The 12,168-nt window shown below is 38.6% G+C and overlaps 2 protein-coding genes across 3 annotated transcripts in view; one reads left to right on the top strand and one right to left on the bottom strand.

The window, feature by feature from the left end:
• The first annotated feature begins 2,276 nt into the window (after positions 1-2,276).
• On the top strand, positions 2,277-3,733 carry LOC129240787 (negative elongation factor E). Its single transcript, XM_054876778.1, has 4 exons — positions 2,277-2,476; positions 2,537-3,054; positions 3,106-3,272; positions 3,548-3,733. Exons 1-4 carry the CDS (start codon positions 2,396-2,398, stop codon positions 3,622-3,624), a joined length of 843 nt encoding a protein of 280 aa, XP_054732753.1. The 5' UTR covers positions 2,277-2,395; the 3' UTR covers positions 3,625-3,733.
• A 579-nt stretch (positions 3,734-4,312) lies between these two features.
• LOC129240786 (uncharacterized) overlaps positions 4,313-12,168 on the bottom strand; it is a 49,666-nt gene continuing 41,810 nt past the window's right edge. For both annotated transcript variants that reach the window (XM_054876775.1, XM_054876777.1), the window contains exons 5-7: positions 11,899-12,107; positions 11,582-11,818; positions 4,313-6,979 (exon numbers count right to left, since the gene is read on the bottom strand). In XM_054876775.1, the coding sequence (XP_054732750.1) occupies positions 4,561-6,979; positions 11,582-11,818; positions 11,899-12,107 (2,865 nt within the window). In that variant the 3' untranslated portion in view covers positions 4,313-4,560. The remainder of the gene's footprint in view (positions 6,980-11,581; positions 11,819-11,898; positions 12,108-12,168) is intronic.

The raw sequence follows: 12,168 nt of genomic DNA, 5'->3' as shown, positions 1-12,168 counted from the left end.
ATACTTTTAGTCGATATACCGATACCTTTCTTTTTGATAACAATAATAAAGGCCGCTTCAAAGTGATGCGGTACTAACAGCGTGGCATAAGATCGTGTTTAATACCGTAACGATAAAAACAAAAGTCCTCAAACTAAAGAGGAATGGTATTGCCCAATTAATGCTGCAGGGTCACAAGTAAAATTGTTGCATATATTATTATTATTATTTTTAGGGGATATATACAATATAACCCTCACTTAACAAGCACACTGACTACTAGGGCCTTCGCTGAAGTTGTATATACGAAATTTTAGCTTTAGCTCGCACTATTACATGAACGTACCCTCGAGAAATATTTACATCGTTTGTTGTATTGCTGAAATAGTCTCTTGTCACGAATTCGGGAAAAATTCCATCTGTAATCCTGCCCTTTCCAAGTTTAGTTATAACAACGAGTTATAACAATACCTCTAAAGCACTTTTTGCTATTTATGGCGATGGCACCGTGGCAAGAGATATATAACTTCTTATGTTTGACAATTCTCCCTTGTTTTCGCTTACTCTTCCTTTTTTTTTTTGTTGTTTATTCACTGTATTGACGTTACGGGAATTGGAATAACGCAAGCTTGTATTCTCTCATTCTCGGGTTTATTCATATTAAAGCAGTAAAATAAGCAAAACTGGCTTGTAAGCGCAAATAGCAAGAATGATAGATTATAATATTGCGAGGATCGTGAAAGTAATTCTGGTTGGGACGTAACAGCAAATTTGCAAGAAAAAGAAGAGAAATTAGCTTGTGGGTACCAATAAAAATTAAAAACAATACAATAATAAATCTAATGCCACAATTGTTGATAATTGTTGAAAAGCGAATAAACTGAAGAAGCTACTTTTATTGTCATTGCCATTGTTAAACATTGTAGAAAAAGCAAAAAAAGTGTGTGTAGCGTAGTTCACATAACAGAAGTGAAACTTTGAAGGCAGAAAAAGAAAGAGAGAGAAACTCGAGAGAGAATGAGAGAGAGAGACAAAGAATATAGGTATATCTAAATAAATTCACAACATTTACATAGAATACAAATAGACAAAATTTACATAAAACGGAGAAGGGACGACCGGTATAGGTACACGCCGGACACAAACCGTGGCAAAAACGCGTACTAGTCCGAGCGTTTATCATCCGCACAAACGCAGCGATTCCAGGACCGCAGCAACGGCTCAAATTACCGCAAGACAATACTAATGAATCCGTCGGCGGAATGGGTAGCACTTTATAGTATGCACAAGTACTAGCTAGGAAACAGAAATAAGCGCCAAAAAGTAGGCACAAAAAATATATTTCCTACAAGTTTTCACCATCAAACAAGCGCCAAAAAGTAGGCAGTGTTATTTGTCACTAGAATTTAGCAACAACAAGGAAAAACTCAGGAAAAATAGCTTAAAGTGTATGTATCCGTTTCCTCTACGTTATGTCTTTTTTCTCTCTCGCGGAACGACAATGCCCAAGACGTTGGGTCTTGAAATTTTTCTCTCCATTCTCGCTCGTCCATCGACGCCTAAGAAGTTTCACTTCAAAATATATAAATCATAAATTATTAACCAAAATTTTCAATTGAAATTCATATATCAAAAGTTGTTTGTACGCGAAGAATGAAAATAAGATTCTTAAGTTACACCATTATAGTCACAGACCGGGTGCACGAGGTGTCTTGGCTACAGCAGCTGATTTGTTTTCCTGTTTTTCTTGCTCCAATTCATTTATTCCATCACAATGCTATATTCACAAGTCTGCAGTTTTGTTCAATACCACAGAACCTGTATCACTATAAAGATATTTATGCCCTCTCCTTTTCGTCAAGCGTTAGTAATTGGCATATAGATGAAGCAACTGGTATAAATAATCATATTAAGTATATAGATATCAAGCGAAGATATGGCGAATAGAAGAGTTCTATTTGTTTGTAAAATAGCGAAATATACCAATTTTATGAAGTATAATCATACTTGTTAGCGACTAATCTTGCTCGATAACTTTTTTGTTGCTTTCACATGCAAATTTTTCGTCAAGTGAACCGAGCAGAGAATTGGCGAATAGAAGAGCCCTTTAGAGATGGTGTGTTAAACCAACTGTTTCACATATTCTGAAATTTTCTGCACAACGTTCTAATAACTACCAATATTTCAGTATGTACTGTAAGCATAAAAGTCGATTCATAGAAAAAACTATATCGATGCTACGATATATTACAATTGGAAGCGTACATCCCTTGAGGTTTTTGTCGATGCATCGAATGGTAAACATCGATTTTTCATTGCATCGATGTTTTTTGGACAATTCTAAGCCAAACAGAAATAAACATTTAGAGTGGTAATTGTGAGGAGTTTAATTTTTTCCTAATAACTAATTCGTATAATGGTTTACATACATTTTCCATCAAATTTAACAGAGGAGGAGCATATGCTTCAAGCCAAATATCAAAAGCTGAAGAAAAAGGTAATATGGGTTTCACCGTTGCTCGGTTGAAAGCGATCTTGAACTGTTGCGTACTTGCAGAAAAAAGCATTGCAGGCCCTGAAGGCTCCAAAACCGGAGCCAGAGAAACCGCTTACCCTAAAACGCCCTACAGATGCGCGCGATGCTCGGGAGGTTGCCCGCAAACTTATTAAAAGTGGTGCTATTCCCGCAATTCAAAAGCAGCAAACGAAGCAGGATCAGACTTCTTTTAAACGCCCCAAGGGACAAGAACGTGCGAAACGCGCACCAGAAGCAAGTGTTGCGGCTTATCAACCATTCTCCTCTACACAAAATGACGTTGCACAAGAGACAATCATTAGTGAGATAATAAAAGAAGAACCGCGAATACAGAATCTCTATCAGCAATTTGCCACTGAACGCGATCGCGAAGAACGAGGTCTGAATGATAAAAGCTCTTTGGACTCAACTCAGTCGGAGAAACCACGGGCTGGCAATACTATTTTTGTGTCAGGAAATAAGGTAACAGAAGAATTCTTGAAAAAAACCTTCAATGACTATGGCACAATTGTTAATGTGTCAATGGAAATCGAAAAATGGTGAGTGGGAAGTATCTATTTTTCATTAAGTTACAAAGGATTTTTATGCAGTCGAGGGTTCGTGTCTTTTGCGAAAGCGGAATCTGCTGATCGCGCCATTGCGGAAATGCATGGAAAAAGTGTTAACGGAATCAATTTGCAAGTACAACTGGCGCGACGACAGCCACAGATTGAGCCTATTAACGATGCTACGTCATCGGCAGTGTGGTCGTCCATTGGTGAGCAAACAATTTTATATGTAAAGTCACTTTTATCCTAGTAATTTCTTGACATATTGAATAATTGTTCCAAAAATATCGTACGATGTTTTTAATTCCTAACGAAGGGTTGAACTACGAAATTCTGGCACATTTTCAATCACAAAGTCAAAGTTCTACATATTATTATAGTTGTGTTCTCTTACATATATACATACGTATAGTATGTATTTAGGTTGAATATTCACATCTCCATTTTTATGAACTTTTAATCATTTTCTTTCTTTGCTTTGCAGCGGCTAGCACGTCACAGAAGGGCAGTCACAAAGACCGCCGCGAGATGGTTCAGTATGACGAGGACTTTTTACTGTAAGCCAGTTGTAAACAAGTCGTTTTCTATAAAAATATATATGTATATAAAAACTTAATAATCACCTTTTCTGCGCGTGTTTAAATTAACATTTTAAACGTGAAGGTAGTAAGACGGCTCGAGCATACAAATGTAGTTTGTTTGAACTTTGCTTTATTGAAAAAATGTACACTTTCAGTATTTCTAAATATGAGTGTGTTTGAATTTTGAATACAATTATTTTAAATAATAAATATTGTAGATTAGATAACAATACATAAATTATGAGCGATCAAATAAATACGCCACTATTGATTGCTTAAAAATAAATAACTCAAGTAACCGATTATTTCAAAAATAAATAATTTAAACAAACTACGAAACGTATAATGAATGATACTTGATACGGCGTCAATGCGAGTTAATTTTATCGTTAATATATGCCTGTATACGAGTATGTATATGAGTTGCCATCAGTAATATGGTTTTGAATTTTAGGTTCGTATTGAAAATTCCATTGCAAAAATATATATCCTATTCATATTTACATATTGGTATGCAAATATATATGCAATATACATATAATATGTTAATTAGTGTGAGTTAGTTCCAGAAATCGCCATCGGCATAGTAAGTTGCTCGTCGTCGATTTAAACTCCTTCGTTTAGTTTTCGTATAAAATGATAAGAGATTTTGAATAAATTGTATTTCGTAGCTTTCTTTCCGAAATCATTAAAAAAGAGATCGCCGTATCATACTCAATTCCTACCGGTCTCAGATCAGTCACTTAAGGTTTGATATTTTAGATTATCTTTAGATAAGCCCGTGGCCATTCCATTTCATATTAGAATTTTCACCAAAACATAAAATGCAAAAAACTCTTATCACTGGCTTGGTGTGGGCATTGCTTATTCGATCTCTGGAAAAACAGGAACTAAAAAATATTTGACCCACATAATTCTATGACTGACGTGGCCCATTCCCTGGTGGGTTGAAAAAGTCCCAATGATGAGTGTGCACATTTTTGCCCGAAAGCATGTATACAATCAATGTAAACGATATGACAACGAAAAGGGCCACCAATGTCGGAATATGGTGTATTTGCGCTTCAATATTTTTGTCTGGCTCCCCGCCTCGAATTGCGGCAGTTAAACGGTTTATCATTTGAACAATCGACAAACTGCAAGCTGATATGAATTGCTTGCCTGCCTTTGTTACAGTTTGTTGCTCGGGAGGTGGGCGTGTACTGCTGCGGGAGCGTCTGCTATGTGAACGAGAGCGCGTTTCTTCCCTCTCTGCCAAGTCATCATAGTCTTCACATTCTGAACAAGACGAGTCGCATCTGCGATGATGACGATGATGATGATGGTGATGTCTCCTATGCTGGGGGGCTTCATTACCATCGCCACTGCCGCTATATGGTTGCTCGTCGCCCCGTCGTAAATTATAGAAACCCAAGGGCGGTAATGATTGCAGATACTCGGTCGTGGTGTATACTGGAGGTGGGACGTTGACATTAGTTGGGAACGACGCCGGATCAGTTTGAGTCTCTTCATCGTAGTTTCTTAGCTGTTGAAGAGCGATTTCGTCGAAAGCACCGGTCGTTCGCTTGGCTGTTTCTAAGTCACGTTGGCGTGGCGGTTTTGGAGGCGGGATAACTTCCTTCACAGGAGACCTTTCTTCGGCAGATATCGCTTCGGCACTCCCTTGCAAGCTAGTTTGTGTTTCCACCGTGAGTAACTGGCTGCGGTCGCAGCTGCGCACGCGCCCTACAATATCTTCAATGAAGCCTTCCGGTAAAGCAATATTGTTCACAATCAAATTTCCCGATTTGCATTCCAATTCTTCGGCCGATATTTGCGTGCCATGGAGCTGTGCAACCATAATTTGGCCAGCTTGAAGTGCATGCACACGTAAACGTTCAACCTCAAGTTCTCCTAAGTGCGCGGGAAGTTGAGGTTGAGGGGATATTGCTACCGCTGCCGCAGGTACCAACGATGGCACAGGTGTTAATTCCTTTGAAGCTTCTTCCAATAAAGTGAGTGTGGGCGGTATATCAACTGTTGTTGTTGACTTGCGGCGCGGCGGGGGTAATGGTGGCTCTTCGACAACTTTGTTTTCCTCTATGCACTCGGATGCCACAATGTTCGTTGAATCCAATTTATAGTCTAGGCTGCCACCTTCAGCTTCGTAAACGTCCACCTTCTCTTGTACAAGGTTCCGTTCTTCTATTGGTGCACTTTCGCTCTCACTTAATTTCTGCTCATCTTCAGAAGCAGATGGAAGCGTTTCCATCTCTTTGGTTTCAGATAGTAATTCGTATCTTTCGTGTTGCTCATCCTCATCCTCTCTCCCTGACGTTTCTTCTCCTAAGTAATTAGCATAATTTGAAGCAAGTGTACCTTCGTCTGAAATCTTTTCATTGTAATCATATTCATTTGTTTCGCCCTTCTCACTTTCAACCTTTTCCTCTTCATAGTTACTATCACCTTGAGCGCGTAGCTCATCAAGTGCAGCATTTAGTTCTTCAGAGCTTGGGCCTATGGAATAGTCGCTAAGTGCATGTTTTGACTCTTCCTCTTCTTCATGAGAGGTTGCTTCCACATCGGACTTACTTTGTTGTGAACTATCGGTTAGAAGGCCTTCTCTGCGTAATTCTTCCTCTTCAAGATCTAGGTCGTCAATTGGTCGTACAATTAGCGACGCTTCCAGCATTGTCTCACTTTGTTGGCTAGGTATAGGCGTTGACACGCGTCGTTCAATAACCACGGCAGAGGGTGTCTGTGGGCGACTTTGAGATTTGGATCGATCGGCTTGCGAGGATGCGCGTGATCGCTCTGACATGCTTCGTTGGTTAGCATCGCGGAATCGTTGTAATCCGCGCGCCAATTGCTCTTCTTCGGTGAGCTGAGGTGCAGACTCTTCAGAATCTTTAGATTTCATCTCCTCTTCTCTCAATAACTCATCTAACGTTTTTCTCATGCTGTTTATGCGCGGTTCAATAATTCTCATATCATCGGTAATTTCGAATTCCTCGCATTCAAAGTCGTCCGGCAAAGGGTCTGTCTGTGTGGAAACTTCAACTTCAGGTATATGCGTTTCTTCCTCATCTAAATCAACATCGGTCGGATCGTAACTATCAGCAGTGGAGGATGTGGCAATTTTTTCATCACCGATATCGCGGTCATGCAGCGAACTGAACGCACTGTGCGCCAAACTTTTGCTTTCGGTGCGTTGGCGCTTTTCGCGCGGCGGCCGAGGAGGAGGTGGCAATGGTCGGAATTTCATTTTGTTTATAATCTCTCCGGATTGCAAATCACGTGGTGATTCCGGACGCTCCTGTTGCAACGCTTCCGGCTCTTCATAATCGTCATCCAGTCTACAGAGAGTTTCGTTTGAAAGGACGGAAAGTGAGAATTGGAGGCAATTAAAAAGTGGTAATACTATTAATACATTGGCTGCTGCTACTAAAAAGCCAAGCCCTAAACCAAAAACAAAGGAAGCATCCACAGAAAATAATTTAACAAACATCAAAAACAAAGAAACAACACCAAACGAAAAAGCATTGCGTTGATTGATTTTTATTTTCTTGTATGCTCATACTTATATGTAGATATGTATGTATGGAAGTGTGTATGAATATATTAATGTATGCAGGTCTGCATGTAGATGTAGTGTGTACATTTGTATGTTTGCGTGTGTGTTTGGTTGCACTATATTAGCGTAATTGTATAAATATTTTTTATTAATAACAATAATATTTTCCTGAACCTTAGGTAGGCATGTAAAATTGTGAGCAATAGAGATGCAGTAAATTCCATATTAATGGCAAACTTACACATCGTCTGTAAGCTACATTTATATTGGGTTACAGGTCATGTGCGGACGATGTAGCGGAAAACGGGGTCTCTCTTCTATCCTCGCATTTTGCCAAATACGAAAGTCAGTACGAATATTTAACAAGGAATATGAACAACAATGAACTAGACGAAAACATGGCCAAAACTGATGCGTTCAACTAAAATGCAAGTATCCCGACCAATCGCAGGAAAACACGATTAGATTACATTAGAAACGATGTAATCCGACCCGAAACTGGAATAAACGACATCGTTAAGTTTAGCAGAACAAGAACGACCATGTGACAAGGGCTGTTCGAGAGAGTCTCGAACAACTGTCTGGTTTAGATGTCAACAACCCAATAAGGTTCTTGAACCGCACAGACTGGATATGCATAGTCATGCTGTAAATACCCGTTAAACAAGTTGGATTCTAGTTAGTTGGGTTCTGAATGAATCACCACCTCAACCAACCAACATCTATATATATAAAAAGAAGTTACATTTCCTTGGTAATCTTATAACTCAAGAACCGCCGAACCGATTGACACAAAAATTTTAGAGTTCTTTTCTATCTTTGAGGAGGTGGTTTGTGTGAAGTTTGATTGAAATTGGTGCAGCCGTTTCTGAGTTATGACATTTTATGTGAGTAATGGCTTTCTCTCATACGAAATGCCTGTATGGGAAAAACAACAACAAATACACAGCCGCTTATGAGCGTTTCTGTTGTACTGTTGTGGTTGTAAGTGTATTATGTTAATATTAATTTTGGACGAAAATATAATAAAAGCTGGAGCATTCAAGGAACTGGAAAAACATTTTTAACTTTATTTATTTTAGCATAATTTATTTAGCGTAAAAAATTGAAATGGAAATTAAAGAATCAAAGTTTAATTACAAGTTTTTATCGGCTCTTTCACCTTACCTGTATATAGGTGACCACCACAATCAAATTTTAAAAAAGTACAGAAAAGGCTATTGTGACATCTTTAGAAAGCATGTTGAATGAAAAAAATCAACTAATTCAACTGTTTAAACATTTTACGAGTTCTATAAAGAAAACTTAGTATGACAAATTTCTTGCGATATAAAAAAAAAATTTTATGTATGGTGGTGCGAAGCCCATTGGGAAATGCTAGTAATGTTATATGTATCTGTAAATTGCTCATTTTTATCTGTAAATTGTGTGAAGAAAAACAGGGGCAAACCTATAATAAAAGAATAAGAAGAAGAATATGGATTTTAAGATATCTGAGCAGCAAGTTGGAAATACCTTCTTAAATTCGCAATAGCAACAGGTACCATGCGGGTGGACTATTTTAAAACACAAACACATGAACTCCCTCTGGTATCGATATGGACCGATAGCGCCGATGCGCGACTGCAAGTCAACCAGTTCAACCTAACCTAACGTTAGTAGGCTACAGCCAGTCAGAAATATGCATACAATTACGAGTCTAGATCAAAAATTGAAAACCCTCAACTTTAACAGCATGCCATATGCTTGAATGTATGTATGTAGTAGCCTGGTGCAAATATTTACTAAAATGTATTATTCGCCAATGCGAATAAGAATAGCAACAAATATCAATGAAGACATGCATCAAGAAATTCACGTTAGAACTAATAAAAAGACATTGACCACGGTCTAATACAAAGAAGAGCTCAGGTCTAAACTGTGTTGTTGAAAAAAAATATCGGCAGTAGGCTGTGCGATCGAAACCTACTGCAAAATGAAGACCTTGGCATGTCTGTCAAGGGAACTTTTCTTAAAAGATACCATCTGTCGTTTAGTAGCAGCGTGAAACTTTAGCAACCCCCATAAGTAGCACAACATCGACATCTTGAACCGGGGAAGAAGTTAGACCTGCCCAGGATGTATGTGCTTTATGCACTCTAACAATAACATACAACTTTTTAAGGAAATTCAAAGCTAAAAATAAAATAAAAAAATGGTTTTATCTGAAATTTTAGCGCAGCATTCTCAACAATAGGAAATTAGTTTTTTATCACATTAATTATACATCTATTAATTCAATGTGGGTATGTATGTGCAATTGATGTTTACACCCTTTTTAAGGTTTTTCCGAGCTCCTCCTCCTATTTGTGATGTGCGTTCTGATGTTGTTCCACAAATGGAGGGACCTACAGTTACAAGCCAGCTACGATTGGCTGGTATTTTTTAGGAGGCACTTTTTTCATGGCAGTAATATACAATATAGTCGGAGGTTTGCCATTGCCTACCGAGGGGCGACCGCTATCGGCCGCCGTAGCCGAATGGTTGGTGCGGGATTACCATTCGGAATTCACAGAGAGCGTAGGTTCGGATCTCAGTGAAACACCAAAATTAATTCAATAGAGAGTTAGATAATTCACCACTTGAACTCAACCCTCGGTAGGCAATGGCGAACCTCCGAGTGTATTTCTGCTATGGCAACTCTCCTCATAAAAAAGGTTAAAACGGCAGGTCGCTCCTTTTATGGAACAATATTAAGACGTATATAACAAATAGGTGGAGTTCGGTTAAACACCCAATAGGTTTACGCGCCAATATCTATTTATAAAGGGTGATCTGATTGGAGGAACTTTTTTCAATAGGGTTTTTTGACAGATTACGCGTGACTACTGTCAAACTAAACACATAATGTTTTTCAGTATTCTTTGACATTTCATCATGGAAAGGTCTACCGCCTCAACACCGCTTACAAATCGTACAATTGTATTAAGAAAATCGACACTCTCTGAAAAGTGTTCATCGCACGCTCAGAAACCGAATTTGGTTCAGCGATGAGCATACGTCAATACGTAAAATTGCAGTATTTGGGCTGTAGAGCAACCCGAAGCCATTCAAGACCATTGCATCCATGAAAACAACCGTTTGGTGCGGCCTATGGGCTGGAGGAATCATCGGCCCATAGTTTTTCAAAGATGAGGCTGGCGCCAAATTAACAGTGAATGGCGAACGCTATATTTTGAAGACGGAAATTGAAGCACGTGATTTCCACAACATTTGGTTAATACAAAATGGCGCTACTTGCCATACAGCCCGTGAAACAATGGATTTACTGCGTTGTCGTTTAAGTGAGCAATTTATCTCTCGTCTCGAACCAGAAGAAGAGGAAGAGGAGCTCGGCCAAACACCAAAAAAGGGTGTACGCGCCAATTATATATATATATTTAAAATCTGAATGCTTTGTGGATAAACTACCTTCGGTTGAGGCATTGGAAGGCAACATTACTAAAGTTATTCACGAGATACCGGACGAAGTCCTACAGCGAGTCATTCAAAATTGGTATTTACGGATGGCCGAATTACGGCGCAGTTACGGTCAAAAATAGATGTCATGAATGATTCTACACAAAAATAATAAATCAAGTTGAATTTTCGTTGTTTTATTTCAATTTAAAATCCGATACCTCTAAATTGATCGCCCTTTATATGGAGGTATACTATATAATAGCTTGGTATGGGCGTCATACTGGAGGAGTCCTTGGACCTTAAACAGTTACAACGTATGCCGACCGTTATCGGTCGGTGCATACACGTTTTGCTTCTAAAGTTAAGGGCAGAGGTTCAGAGAATTTTTATTGTTTAGCTAGACTAGGCCACTTCTCACTCAGCTAGAACCAGTTGAGTGCAGTGTATTACCTCATATAGATTTTTTGGTGGAGGTTATTCAAATGGTGTTTAATTAATGACAATCGTTCTATTTTTTATGTGAAATAGAAATCATGTTGAATTTCTTATAAATTCGAAAGCTGATAGTCTTGTGCAAATCGACACACACACATAAACAAAGGCACATAAGATTAATAGACTACATATAATTATTATTAGTGATGCAATGCGACTTGTTTTGGCCCCCTTCAAATTTTTGCCGTATGCACTTAATCTGCATAACATAACTTATATATACAGTTATATAAAAGTAAATACTTTAAATATTAACAAAAAATAAAATAAAACAAAATGGACGTTTAGTTAATTAAGCATAAAAAATAAGGTGCACTCAATGATAAAAAATTAGCCAACACAGCAATGCATACAATTTTTTTTTAACTAAAATTTTTTATAAATTTTGCCTTCAAACGTGTTTGACAACTAAAAATAGTAGCAGCTTGTTTTCAATTGTCGTTCTTACATTTGCGGCGTCATATCTACGCTAGAAGTTGACTTTCGTCGGGGTGGCACTGGTTCCTCCATTGTGGACGGGGTATATGCCTGCGGCGGCGGTGGTCGCTCTGGCGGCGGCGGTGTGCGGTCCTTGGCAAATCCACTAGATATGGTAGTGAAACGTTCACCTGGCGATCGTGAAAATTTCTTTCTGCGAGCTGGTGGTGTTGGTTTTGGCAAATGTTCCTTCCGTACGATCGCATAACTTCGGCAAGTAATGTGTATAAAAAAAAAAAATACAAATGAATTGAATAGCGACATAGTACATACAGCCATTTTACTTACCCATCGTTCTCCATCATATCGATAATAAACTTGTCTCCCTGTGGCTCACCATTTTCATCAAATCTCATTGATTCGGCTTCATGCGAAGTTCGGTCTTCTTCTTCAAATCTGGAAGTCGGTCTGGATTTTCGGCTCTCCATTGTGGGTGTGAATTTCTCAGGTGAAGTAAGAGAAATAGGATATTCATGCTCAGTGCGATAAACTATTACCTAAATGATTAATAATATTAAAGGAGCCGTTAAGGTGTTTGCTTTTGCGGTGATCGCACTT

Source organism: Anastrepha obliqua, chromosome 3 (assembly GCF_027943255.1).
Source record: "Anastrepha obliqua isolate idAnaObli1 chromosome 3, idAnaObli1_1.0, whole genome shotgun sequence".
Lineage (NCBI taxonomy): Eukaryota > Metazoa > Arthropoda > Insecta > Diptera > Tephritidae > Anastrepha > Anastrepha obliqua.
This window is presented reverse-complemented; position numbering and strand designations above follow the sequence as displayed.